The sequence below is a fragment of the Ursus arctos genome, unplaced genomic scaffold, assembly GCF_023065955.2.
Source record: "Ursus arctos isolate Adak ecotype North America unplaced genomic scaffold, UrsArc2.0 scaffold_8, whole genome shotgun sequence".
Taxonomy (NCBI): domain Eukaryota; kingdom Metazoa; phylum Chordata; class Mammalia; order Carnivora; family Ursidae; genus Ursus; species Ursus arctos.
In genome coordinates, this window is record NW_026623100.1 from 9,892,801 (window position 1) to 9,907,126 (window position 14,326).

Below are 14,326 nucleotides of genomic sequence, written 5' to 3' on the forward strand. Positions count from 1 at the left end.
ATGAACATTGGGGTACATATGGCCCTTCTCTTCACTACGTCTGTATCTTTGGGGTAAATACCCAGTACTGCAATGGCTGGGTCATAGGGTAGCTCAATTTTTAACTTTTTAAAGGACCTCCATGCTGTTTTCCGGAGTGGCTGTACCAACTTGCATTCCCACCACCAATGTAGGAGGGATCCCCTTTCTCCACATCCTCTCCAGCAATTGTTGTTTCTTGCCTTGTCAATTTTTACCATTCTAACTGGCGTAAGGTGGTATCTTAGTGTGGTTTTGATTTGAATTTCCCTGATGGCTAATGATTTTGAACATTTTTTCATGTGTCTGTTACTGGCTTGTTTCCTTCTAAAATGCTATATTCTTTATAATAGCATAAACAGTTCTTATACGGGAAAAAAATATCCTGTCATCCTTGCCCTAGCCCAAGCGCCTGAAACCCAAGTATTGCTTCCACTCCCAGCATCAATTTAAAAGGAGAAGAAACAGGAGAAGAAGATAAATAAAAGTAACATCCTGGAATGCTCTTGAGATGCGGAAAATGACAAAGGAGAAGTGATAAAATGATCCTGGAAATTATTTAGGCTCTTAGGAAAAAAAAAAAATATGTGTCAAGGACAAGCCTGGAAGACAGAAGATACGGTTTCAAGAGTTTGGCTTGAATCCTGTTTTCAGCGTTAACTGTTTAACACACATCCAGTGCATGTCTGTGTGAGGCGCCCCATTAAATCCTGGGGCGGAACAGAGCGCAGCACTAAGACATCCTGTCCTCTTATTGCTTACAGTCTGGCTGAGGGGACAGACTATAAACCACTACCCCACCCAAAATTGGAAAAGTGAAGGGTGCCAAATGTCTTCGAGGCGCAGCTTCCTTATCAGGAAAAATGATAGTCATGACACCTCTCTCCCGGAGGTTCTCCTAAGACCCAGTTAGATGAGATCTCCTGAGGATGACCGTCTGTGCAGAAGTGATGACTCTTCCAGCCTCATCTTCCACCCAACCTCTTCTCCGGCCCTGACGTCACCCAGAGTGTAGACACGCTCTATTTACTCATCCCATAGACTTCTTGAGAAATGAGAAAACGAAGTTGTAGTCCTCAGTTTATACTTGGACTTCAGTGAGCTAATTAAGGGCACAGAATTGGGGAATTGAAAGCCAAATCCACATTTTTGGTTTGTTCCACTTTCTGAACACATTCCAAGATAATTGGATTTATGAAAGTTTAAGGGTGGCCCAGGAGCACATGTGTTTTTCTCTTCTTCCCATGGTGGCTGCAGCTGCACTCAGCCCCAGCACTCTCTCCTCCTGGCCCTCACCACCTCCCCTTCCCTCGGCTTTTCCACTGACCTAAGCATCGAGCGAGGGAGATGGTAATTAATCCCCGGGGTGGATGCATGTAATGGGAGGACAGTCCCTCAGTCAACTACATATATAATTAGGGTTTGATGGTATAACTGTTCACGTGAGCTCAAACCATTTGTAGAAACGGGAGATCAGTATTGTGTCTAATGACAACATCACGGTTTGCATTCAGAAGTCATAATCTAATACCGTGATCAAACACAACGTGCATTAGACCCTAAGGTGCTTAAAACATCCAAAATTTCCAGCAGGTGATGTTAAGGGCATGATATTTAAACACACACACAAGGGTATCACATGTATGAATACAATGATATTAAACATACATATGAAAAATTTACATATAAGGAGTTTTCCAGTATATGGACCAAAAAGCTAAGTCAGAAATAGCAACAACTAAATGGCCGTGCTTCAATCTGCAGTTTCTTGGACTACTTACAAGAGGAAATGTTTCTCAATCTGCCAGGGTTATTGCTAATATAATTTTTTCACTATCTGTGTCAACGAAGAAGCTGTTATCATTCGCTCTTCCCATTAGCAATATGTATAATTTTTCTGGCTGACAGCTACAATAAAACTGTTTCTCTTTTTATGGATATGGATATAACAGAATAAAAAAGCACTCTTACATATCCATCATATGGAGAGATAGATGTCATGTTCCAGTTGATTTGAAATCCACAGCAGTAAAATAAACATGCAACTCCAACAGCCACTCAACCACTGAACTAAGAAAGTCTTGGGAAGATCCTTGAAGCTTGAAAAGCAAAACTAGGCATCGTCTCTTCCTTAAAACAATAAAAATCCGTGTCCCTAAAGAGATGGCTGGGCTAGGAAGTCACCTAAACTTGTACAGAATGTCTCCCAAGTCCAGTTGGTTTGTGCTGAGTGCTTCCTAAGGACCAGATACATTGGGTGGAGTTAAGATACGCAATTAATTAATCTTCAGTCATTAATTCAGGAGGTAGGGAGGCACATGGGTGGTTTCCCCCGGAAGGTGCCTTGGGACCACAAAACTTCCGCCTCTTCCTGCTTTGCTCTGTTCTGCGCCAGTTTCCCCACCAGCAGCCTCCTTGACAGATGAAGACCTGGCTCCTGTCACTTTTCTTGTCTTCTCCTCACTGAAGGTGTCAGCAAGCAGTGAAACAACCAGAGAGGCCACCAATAGAAAGGAAAGAGCTAGAGAAATCGCCCAGGAGTAATTTAGAGTTGATGGAAATCCAGTTACAGTGATCCAAGAAGGAACAGATGCCACACTGTCATTTAATTTTTAAAGCCACATCATGTAGCTTCTAGAAAAAAAGTAAACTCATCCTTTTGTATTATAAATACTGGTTAATGGTTGAATAAACATGCGATTCAGACAACAGCTGAATTCAGTGGGCACTTAATAACAAGTGCTGAATGAACACAGCTGAATTAGAATAACATTCCCAGGAGAGTAATGCCTGCAATTTTTTTCCACCGTGAATATAAAGAATCTACATGCAGGTGAATTTAAATTCACGGGCTTCTAAGCCCCTTTTCCTATGTTACTTACCAATTAAACAGGCACCTAGTTTGCGTCTTCGGGATGCAGATGGAACTGAAGGAAATAACACTTGTTTTTAAAAATGTGATCCAGGTCAGCTTGTTCTGCGTAATTTGCAGGCTCAGATTGGTGGCAGCGTGTCCGCACCTCCTCCCCGACATTTAGCCATGCTCGACATTCACTACTTGACAGCCACGGTTTTAAGGTGACACTGGTGTGATTGCCAAACTTTTGTTTAAAAAAAAAATCTGTAAGAATTTATGTCAATGAGTGACAGCACTTGATTCAACTCAAAGCCTAGAAACTGATCTTATTAGTGCGAAGCCATGAGCTGCAAATTACTTTGTGTCATAATTAGTGACAGGGGAGTTCTTGGCCCAGGAACATCGAGAGAGAACAACTGTGTCGTGAAGGCCTCAGTACAGAAGTCCTGAGCAGAGCTGAGTGGTGAAATGCTTGGCTGGGAAATCAAGTCTCCTTTCCCAGCAGCCATATTGCTGTGTTGGGAAGCCAGCGAATCCCGAGTGCCAGAACTGCCTGCTGCTCCCAGAAGGATGTACTGTCTCCTGCCTATATTTCACAAGGAAGAGTCAGTCACGATCATCACATTCAGCACAACCACCAAACATTCCATCTGTCCCTGTGGCACCAGTAAAAGGAGCCCAGCTACTTAAACCTCCCGACATTGGGAAAAGACTCCCTCAACCACGAGGCACTGAAGGCCATGGCGTGTGAAATGTGGCTGGCAGAGAAGGAAGGAGGTTTGGCATTTGTGATGTAATTACGCTCAGCAATCTATAGCTGAAAGGATTTAATTTTATAGAGGATGGGAAGACTCTGGTACGTAAAAGGTCAGATCTCCTGTGGCATGATATAGTCAAAGGACACCAGTTGAAACCCTTGAGGAGGTGATAGTACATTGAGGCAAGGTGCTCCCACGTTGCGCTTGCTATGGCCATTGTTCTTCTCCTGAGGGTCCCCCTTTCCCACCTTTCCTGGTAGACCATTAGTACACCTTTTTTTTTTTTTAAGATTTTATTTATTCATTTGAGAGACACAGCACAGAACAGAGGGAGAAGCAGACTCCCCTCTGAGCAGAGAGCCTGATGCAGGGCTGGATCCCAGGACCCTGAGAACATGACCTGAGCTGAACACAGATACTTCACGGACTGAGCACCCAGGCACCCCACATTAGTACACCTTTATGCTCTTCATATGGAATTTTCTCCTTTATGAGATCCCGGTCTCTCAGCCAAGTTATTTTGTTCTAACTGAAACAGAGAGAAAAAGAGAAAGGAAAAGACTGGGCTTGGGGTGGTGGGGAGTAGTGAAGGACAATGCCTTCAGACCTCCCTGATTGAAATCTTAGTTCTCTGATCATTTTAAGGGTTTTGTAAAATTATTTTATGTTAAATGTCACACCCAGAGAAGAACAACAATCAAAGTGATGAGTTTCCATTTCAATAGAAAATTGCTTTGGACTGAATGATAAAAACCTGCTCCACTTAGCCTGTGCATCCTGGAAAACATGCTGTTTTCTGTGCATGACCAGGAGAGAAGCAGTCACGGGCAAGAGCCCATGACCTGCACGAGACACGAGTGATCACTTGTGCTTCTGAGAAGCCAGGCTCTGGAGACCCGGGGGCCCCAGCCAGCATCAGGCTAATGGAAACAAAACCTGCATTTGAATCCTTGCTGCTTAAATGCAGTCTGCCTGCTTCCTTCAAGAAACACTCATAAAGCCAACCCCAGCCTGCCAGAGACCCTGACTCTGAAGTGCCCTCCTCAGGCGTGTTCACTTTAGTGGATTAAAAAGAATTACAGGTTCCTCCGCTATCTGAAGGTAGAGCATCCCTATGAAACCATTTGCAAGCCAAGATTGTGTAAAGCTCTTTCCAAGAGCTCGCCTTGCACTACACTTCACTTTGAAGAAAGACCTACATTAGTACAGTAAGGCCTTTTTTTGGAAGCATGAAAATCCTCTCCAGATTAGCAAAAACCATTCTAGGTCTTCCGTAAAAGTGAAGTGGCATACCACAAACTTTCAGAAAGCAGGGGGGTGTCTGTACCTAACTTCTTACATGTCCTTCTTTGTGAAGAAAGTACTTAAAAGCTGAGGGACACAGTAACACCCATGGGGCTTATCAGATGACAAGCTGACAGGATATCAGATGATGATTCATTTGGTATGCAGTTGCCTATCTGTCTGATTTGGACTTCAACTTCCCTAAGAAAATTATCCAGATTTCTGCTGTGCCAAGGAACCTGTTTGTTCAAACACATTGAGCTCCCATCCCTGCCAGTTTTCACAAAACAGGCGGCTCTGCTTGTGGGGGGAGGGTGGGGGGTGCATTTCACAGAGGTAGGAATTACAGAAAGAAGGCTGCCAGCCTCTCCGTGGGAGACCATTCAACTCGGTATCTGCCACAGAGCAGAACAAAAAGCAAGGTTGCTTTACTACTACTCCTGTGCCAGAAGAAATATCGGGGTAGCTCAAACCCTGTTGCTGCTCAGAACTAAGGCTGTGTGTTTATAGGTGGGGTAGTGGGAGGGTGAGGAGAAGAAAGAAAACATTCTATTTGGATCAAGTGTTCAGTTTTTTTGTTGCAGAGAGCTCTTACAACAAAGATATACATGGCTAAGCCTTGCCTTTTAAAAAGATCACTCGCAAGCCCCATTTCTGAAGAGCCCAAGATACACAGTTAGTTACATGTATGATGTTTAATTGAACTTCTATTAGGTTTACTGCTGTATCATCATAAAATACCATCACTGTGAAAAAAACTATATGAGGAATGTTATTATCTAAATGAAAAACGAAAACTCTAGGCTTTTCATGTTAAAAAAAAGCCTAGAAGAATAAATCACAAATCTGTCTGAACACTGAAATAATTAGATTTTATTGGAGTACCTTGGCCAAATGATAGTCTGTAACTGCCACAGCGGTGATGACAGTTCTCCTTTCCTCCTGGCTTGTACATTGCCGTCAGAGTGATGCCTTCACGATAGCACGCATCCCCTGCATTGCTGGACAGTCCTCGGTGGCGTCCCATTGGCCCCACTGCGTCGATAATGTTCTGCTCTAGGAGCGTGGTGCTGGAAATCACCTGAAAGGAGAAAATGAGCCAACCATCAGGCAATCTTCAGTGACTCAGTGTAGGGAGCCTTCCATTACATGCGAAGATGAGCATTCACACTAATGTGTTTGTAAGTGGCCTCCGGACGGTACATTTTTTCCAGCATCTCGGGTTAGCGTCAGCTGCTATGATACAGTCAGAAAATTAGATGCGCTACTTATCCACGTACACTATTGTGAGAGCTTGTGACTCAGCCTCCATCTCAGGTTTAAAAAATACATCCATAGACTGCAGATGAAAACAGTGTTGATTAGGGAACATATATGAAGAATTAGGAGACACCACCATCCCTAAGGCTAACTTAGAAGGCTAGTTAAAACTAAGATGCCATAGCTTATTGCCAGGAGAATCCTTTCATGAAAACGAAATGCATTTGAAATCATGACCTATTAGTGACAAGGTCTACAAAACCGGGCAAGAAAAAAATTGACCAAACTCACATACTAGAGTGTGGAGCAGATAATGATGTGGAGAATTTCAAGTTGCCATGGAGACGTTCTCTGGCTTATTGGCTGTGATGCTGCACCCCATCAGAAGCCACCACTCTCTTCTAAGATCAAAATGAATTCAGTGCTATTCAGGGGGGATTCATGGACCTTCTACCATGTGCCCAAAACTCTAGGGTGGGGAAGATCAAAGATGTCCACAGCATATTCCCTGCTGAAAATGTACCAGCTACAGAGCTGCCCATGTGCAAGGACTGTAGCCATACAGCTCAGAAGGTAATTAAATGCCTAAAAGTGTAGTGGAAACAAGAAGGGACAGCCAGGAAGGACAGAGATGAGCATGGATCAAATTACCAAGAAAACCTCACAGCCTAAGAATTTGAGGGAGAGGTAACTCCTAGAAGGCACTCAGCGAATATGCACGCAGTGAGCAGTGTTCCAGGTGAGAGGGAAAGGAGGAGCAGAGAGGTTCTGAGACAGAGATGGCATGTGAACAGCACAGCAAGGAAGCCACCTGTAGCTTTGGTTGAGGGCCGTGGTGAGTAACTGGTACAGTTAAGGTTAGGCAAGATCACTGGGGGCCCGAACTGAGATTTGATCCCGCGGGATCTGGAGATTGATCTTAGGTCTGTGAGTAGGATGGTGATGTAACGAAAGCCCTGTTTTACAAACACTGGTCAAGGGTTAAAGCCCAGGATAGGTTGGAAGGGAGTGAAACTAGAGGCCAAGAGAGGTGATGAAAGCCTAGGCCTGGGTAGTGGATGTGGTCACTAAGGAAGGGAAGGATGTTTACAAGGAGGATGCACTCACAGCATCTGATAAGAGGGAAGAGGAATGGATGAAGATACTGGAACTCCTCTCCTGAGCAGATAGGCTCTGGGAACTCATCTGAAGCTCAGGAGTCAGGTTTGGGTCCGGGCTAGAGGTAGGGTCTGGTCTTCTATGCTGGGGCATTTAGCAAAAAGGCAACAAAAAATAATGGACAGGATTGTTAGGACAGTGCAGCTATTCTCTATGATACTATAAGTAGATAAATGTCGTTATACATTTGTTAAACCCCACAGAAAGTACACCATCAAGAGTGAACCCTAAGGTAACTATGGACTTTGGGTGATAATGACGTGCCAGTGTAGGTCATCAGTTGTAACAAATGTGCCTCTCTGGTGAGGGATGTTAAGGTAGGTAAGGGAGGCTGGTGGGAGAGGGGCAGGAGGTATATGACAACTCTCTATACTTTCCATTTAATTTTGCTGTAAACCTAAAACTGCTCTGAAACATAAGATCCATTAAAAAACAAAGACAGTAACAACAAAAATGGAAACTGGCAGAATTGGAATCCAAGACCAGTATTCAGTATGTATTCAAAGGTCAATGTGTGGACCGGAAGGGAAAAACCACAGTAAGGCAACTAAAATGCATTCGAATGGAAGAAGTGTGAACATCTAGGAAATGAACGAGAGAAAGCAGAGCCAGTAGGAGCAGGGCCTTCCTATAAAGGACCCCGCAGGCCCCACCTCCACAGAGACCCACTGAGATGAAGGAAAGGTTTCAGGCCTGAGTGGCAAGAAGAATGATAGAGGGATGAGCCAAGGACAGGGAGTTTCATTTTATACATTAAGGAAATTCTGCAACTATGTTCCTTATTTCTTTGTTGGAAAAGTTAAATATTCTCAGCACATTACCACGGTAATACAGTATTTTACGGGGACGTAAAAGACAGAAAACCAAGGTCCTTTTCTTGCCTCTGTGATTTGTACTCGAAACTAATTATTTATTATGATTGTGGTTTGTTTATTTGTTTGATTGATTAAAACCATTAAGATGAGGATAAACGTTTGAGATTGCGATGTCATTGTCATGGTATACATGGTATTTCAAACACTTTGACCTCTTTGGATACAAGGATGCTCTGACCACCTAATATTGCAGTAAGGGAAAAGACCCATTAGAATCTGAAGGAAGAGAGTTCAGAATAAGCATATAACAATAGGTAAGTCAGTCCATAATTAATATCACTATTTATATCTTACCTCTCATTTGGGAAGTCCTGGCTTATATTGGATATTCATGAATAGGTCAAGTTTATTGATTATATAAAGACCCATAATATAAAAAAGTTTATGCTGATGGTACCCAGAGTATGCAGATTTTTAAAAATCTATCAGACTAAGCATTTAAAGGTACTGTCTGATGAGTAGTTTAGCATAACTTGGGATCATTACACACACTCGGATCAGTCTCTGTATAAATTACCTTCATCTCCCAGCAGAGTTAGTGCTGGCCAGGGTTATTGCTTTAATAATGCACATGTCTGCTCTTAATGTTTACCAGCTAGCTAATCAGAACTCTGGAGAATACATGCCACGTTTGCATTGTTACAAGGTAGACATCACTTTACAATTAACTTCATTACAACTGGAATATAATGATACAGTTTTACCTCTTTTCATGTTTCACTGTGAAGCCCTAAAATAATTATATATAGATACAAACAACTGTAGGTACCATTTATGCATATAAGTGACATGTACTTTCATAAGAATACATAAACATGCTCACCCATACATATCCATACAGTTATTATAGGTGTGTCTATAATCTTTACATAAAAAGAGATTGTTGTATACAAATACTGTGTAACATAAGATTTTTTACTTATTTTCTTAACCATGCAATAAGAAATCTGATTCACAAATTAGACACTGGGGAACCATGTTAAAATCACTATAAATGTAGACTATCTGCATATATTGAGTGTGTTTTGAATAGCTAATTTAAGAGAAAAAGAATTGTGATATTTCACATATACACAGTAATTTGGGAATGCAAAAATGCTTGATTCCATATTAAGCAGACTTTGAAAATTGTGATTCAAGCTTGAGTAAAAGGGAAGAATATTTTCAAAAGATCTTGTGCTTACACAATAATGACATTTAGTATTCTCTCCTGTAGGCCACGCAGTGCAGATTATTTTATGCAAGAAGCTAAACGGATGAAGCATAAAGCAGATGCAATGGTAAGACCCTTTTCTTTCCAGATACGTTCTTCCAAATTATGTTTGTGCTGCAGCTTCATCACTGGGGCAATATAGCTGGGGTAATTATAAAATCTATTACAAGGATGGCTGGGTCTGTTAAATGGAGAAATGTTTATATAATCAAGTGCTCATAGCCCAATAAATTATGACTTCAACCAATAATGTCTGACTGGGAGAAAGTCCTGGATAAATGAATATTTCAATTTAGTTCTAAGGTTTGAATAGTAACTAGAGGCAATGGAGTCAGTGGGTGGTAATATTTTGTTCCTTAAAAAAAAAAAAATCTAGGTTTGCATTTTTCTTTCTTGTTAGCCTGGCCAACCCTTGGCTTGGTCCCAGGATCAAATCCCTTTTCAAAAAGACTCCTGTTCTGCCTATGTATCTGCTAAAATTAGTACTTCCTCTGAAACTGTACAACACAGAAACTGTTATGCTGCACATAAGACCCCAAAGTCACCATGATTTGATGTTTTCAAAAAAAGATAACTTTTCTTTCTTGGATAATCTCCTGTTTTGGAAAGCTTGACTCTTCCAGGCAAGAAATAGAAAACTTCTGGTTTTTTCTGAGAGATCACATGGTTATTCCATCTTAAGGTCTCATCCGAAGAGACTCCTTCCTACCTTCCAGTTCTGTTCCCCTCCAGCATTCCTAACTGGCATAAGGGTGCCAGAGAGGAATAAGGCATCTCCATTGCCCTTCGGGGTGTTATTCCAGGGCTGAAGATGCTGAAACCCGAAGCATGCTCCTCTCCCAGTGCTAGTGATGTTGCCCATCAAACATTTATTTGTATGGAGCTCTCCGCCTAGGTACACGGGCGTGCAGGGGAAATAAGCAGAGTTATCAGAAAAGAGACAAGGGAAATGGAAGGTCCAGTTCTTATCCTCACAACCCCACAGTCTGATGGAGTGTTCTGGTCACCTGAAGAAGCTGATGCGTGGTCACTATTGGAGAAGAGCACTGAAGTTTAAAGCAGAATGAAATTTTCTGCCTGAATCATCCAAGGTTTACCGAGATTGTCCCTTCGGTGTCATGTTACCGAACCTGACCTTTCCTATCAACACGCTGCTCCAGCCAGGCTGGTGCCCTCCCAGCCCCTCACTCATGCCAGCCAGTGGGCCCCTGCAGCCGCAGAGCCTTACACACACTCACAGCTACTCACACCATCGGCTTCCTCCCCAAACCCAGCCAAATCATACCATTCCTTCCTACTCTCATTTTCAAGTCTCCCCCCTGAGGCCTCCCCAGCCTCTCTGAACCCCCTGACTTGCTCCCTTCCTACCATCTCTTTGGTTTTTTTTTTTAATTTTTTATTATGTTATGTTAGTCACCATACAGTACATCATTAGTTTTTGATATAGTGTTCCATGCCTACCATCTCTTTGCATTGGACTCTTGCCTTTGCATTTTGTCAGTTAATCACAGACTGCCTTGCACTTTGAACTATATTGTGAGGGCACGTTTTCTCTCTTCAGATATATTCTAGGTTCCTGGAAGGAGCTGTTGTGTATCAAGTGCGTGCTGCACAGAACTGGGTGCTGTAGAAAATACTTGTTGAAAGAAATTACCTCCTTAGTCGGAAAAGCGCTGCCAAGAAATATTTCTCTATGGCCTTTTAGGGTTATAAGCTGTTTAAAAACTTGATTTGGCAAGGAGGGAGAGTTTTACTCTATATTGGTGTTTTCTGCAGTATCCATTATGAATGAGAATTGTTTTTAGAGGCAAGACCTAGATTAGTAGAGTATTTGCATAATTCTGTTTTGGTTGATGAATGAATATGTGACAACTGGGAAGATTATACAATCCGAATTTAGAATATGTAATTACCGCAGAGAGTAACAATACATGGAAACAGGAACCTGATGTGTAAATTCAGATTTATGAGAATCAAAGAATATGACACTGATTCTCGGATATCCTCACTGACGTGGGGGGAAATTAACATAAATTTAAACAACTTGAGATAATCCCTCCAAAATCATTTTTTATTTAGCATAGCATGGAGGGATGAGGAGAGAAGTTGCCCAGCAATTAGGGGTTAGAAAGAGAGAAAGAGAAATTAGAGCAACCGTGTAGTTCTGACCAATTCTGGTTGACATCTGTTGTATGGATTTGGGATTTTTCTGTCCGTAACCATTCACTCAGTTACCCTAAACCAGTAGCAATTTGTGAAAATAACTAGAGAAGGAAGCATCCTATTGCTTTGTTCTCTCAGCTCCATTCACAGGACTTTGAAACTCAAAGTTGGGTTTCTCAAATAAAGCGTATAGACTATGTGACAATGCCATTTAAAAAAACTATACTCAAGGAAGACACTGTATTAACTCTGTTGATCAGGTGGAAAAGTTTGGAAAGGCTTTGAACTACGCTGAAGCAGCTTTGTCATTTATTGAGTGTGGAAACGCAATGGAACAAGGCCCAATGGAGTCTAAATCTCCTTATACAATGTATTCGGAAACAGTAGAGCTCATCAGGTAAGCACCACATCTTGCTGGGGAAGTGGAGAGGGTGAGGAATGTGTGTCAGTACTCTGAATACAGAGAAAAGAATGCCAGCCTGCACTATCAGCTACCAAGAACTGGTGTTCATCCTCACGAAGAGGAACGCAAGGCGCTTTCACACACCCTGCCTCCTTTGCTGTCTTTGTGAGCGAGCAGGAGAGCTCCTCTAACCCCTGATTGCTGCAGGAAGGAGGCTGAGTCCCAGTGAGATGTGACATGCCTCCCTCACCCAGCTGGCACGTGGCAGATTTTGAACTAATTTCACCTTTATGCTGCTTTCTTAAAAATCTGATTTAGGTTAGTATGATAAAAATCCTAACTCCATCAGTAAATGATTCAGGAGTATTTGATGAGAGGAAAGAAGATTCAGGGGGGATTCTAGGAAAGGAAATCCCTCCTATGATATGCTGTCTCAGCTGGTGCTGATGTTGTTTTGGTCTTAGACCTGATGGAAACACTATCCCCCACCTGGGTTGGGACATGTAATGTGAACAGAAGCAGGGTTTCTAACAGAGGCACGTCAAGGGATTGGAAGGGAGACTCTTGTCCTCCATCATGGAGACCCAGAAAGACACATCCTTAATGTCTTTTTAATGAACCCTGAAGGGAATCTCATCCATGAACCCTACTGAGAACCTTGTCATATAGTTTATGTCTCAACTGCTTGGGATAATATTTAATACTCATATGTGAAATTATTCTTCCCCAAAACTAACTTTAAGAGACATTTCTAATTCTGGAATTCTTTGCAACCTAATATTAGATATTTTTTAGTACCCCCATCATTCCAGATGAAAGATTTCTATTCATCTTAGGTTATAACCTTTTTGATCCGCATTGGCCCCAAAATACGACTTGATATTTTATACCACCCCTCCTTCAGTAAGTAGTTTCTAGCCTTTGAAATGGTCATCCCAGCATCAGAGAATACATCATCTTCAAAAAGCACCTCTTAAGAATGTTTTGAGAGTCAACACTGTTCAGTCATTTTTCTTATTAATATATTTCTACTACATCAATGTATTGGTAATTTCCTCATTCTATTTTCTTACATGGTATGCTATTTTTGTCAGTGAAGAAAATAAATCACCATAGTAAAATACTTAAAATGACTCTAAGAGATCCTAGATTCTCCCATTCCTTCCTCAGAGCAAAGTACAGACTCAGATACCCACAGGCAGGTAAGAAAATGGTGACACTGGATGGACACAAAGAAGTAAGGTGTCCTAGAATGCAAGTGCCTCCAACACAGGGAATTTGGTGGGGAGGGGTTCTGATTTGTTTATTGATGTATCCCTAATCCCTAGAACAGTTCCTAGAACATAGTATGTGCTCAATAAATAGTTGAATGAACAAATAAGCAAGTCGGAGGGCCTGTGGTGAACTGGAGTGTGCATGGCCCCTTTTAAGGCCTTCAAATTTTTAAAAAACAAATAAACAAATCCAAACAGCAATAAAATCCTGATGCCAGTCAAATACACTGGAGGTGCTGATGTGCTGCACTTGTTCACTGATGCAAGTATCGTTGCATGATGGAGAACACAATCTATTTTCTAGATAATTCAGACTGAACAGAACCCTTAAACTACTCAGAAAACTAAGACAGGGGTGCCTGGGTGGCTCAGCCATTAAGCGTCTGCCTTCGGCTCAGGTCATGATCTCAGGGTCCTGGGATCGAGCCCCACATTGGGCTCCCTGCTCAGTGGGAAGCCTGCTTCTCCCTCTCACACTCCCCTTGCTTGTGTTCCCTCTCTTGCTGTCTCTCTGTCAAATAAATGAATAAAATCTTAAGAAAGAAAGAAAGAAAGAAAGAAAGAAAGAAAGAAAGAAAGAAAGAAAGAAAGAAAAGAAAAGAAAACTAAGGCAAAAGAAATTTTTCTTATCTGAGTCAGAAAATAGCATTAATTCACCACTTAAATCTGCATGTTGCCTCCCAGGCTTAAGACTCTCCTTCCCCACTGAAAGACACTGGGGCTGGGAGCGCTGGCAAGGGGGATCTCACCACAGTTGTCCAGCTCAGGATGCCCTCTTTATCACCATAGGCAGGAGAATTCCTTTCTCCCCAAGGGATACCAAGCACCACAAATCAAAATGGCACCACAAAGGCTCTGAAAATTATTTTTTTTTCAACCTGAAGCAACTTTATTTTTTTTTAATAATATTTATTTTGTAGGCTCTGAAAATTAAATTGTAATTGGAACTGCAGCCTAGAAGTAGGCCAGGACCTGCCTGCTAAACTTAATAGGGTGAATTCCTTTTAAAAGAAAAGATTTAGGTAGGATCCAGGGTCTCCTAACATAATAGCCAAATGTCCAA

At 41.9% G+C, this 14,326-nt stretch overlaps 1 protein-coding gene across 1 annotated transcript in view; it reads left to right on the forward strand.

The window, feature by feature from the left end:
* Positions 1 to 14,326, forward strand: part of AFF3 (ALF transcription elongation factor 3) — a 514,329-nt gene that overhangs the window by 485,756 nt on the left and 14,247 nt on the right. The window contains exons 16-17 of the mRNA XM_044378704.3: positions 9,427 to 9,490; positions 11,847 to 11,983. Coding sequence (XP_044234639.1) covers positions 9,427 to 9,490; positions 11,847 to 11,983 — 201 coding nt within the window. The remainder of the gene's footprint in view (positions 1 to 9,426; positions 9,491 to 11,846; positions 11,984 to 14,326) is intronic.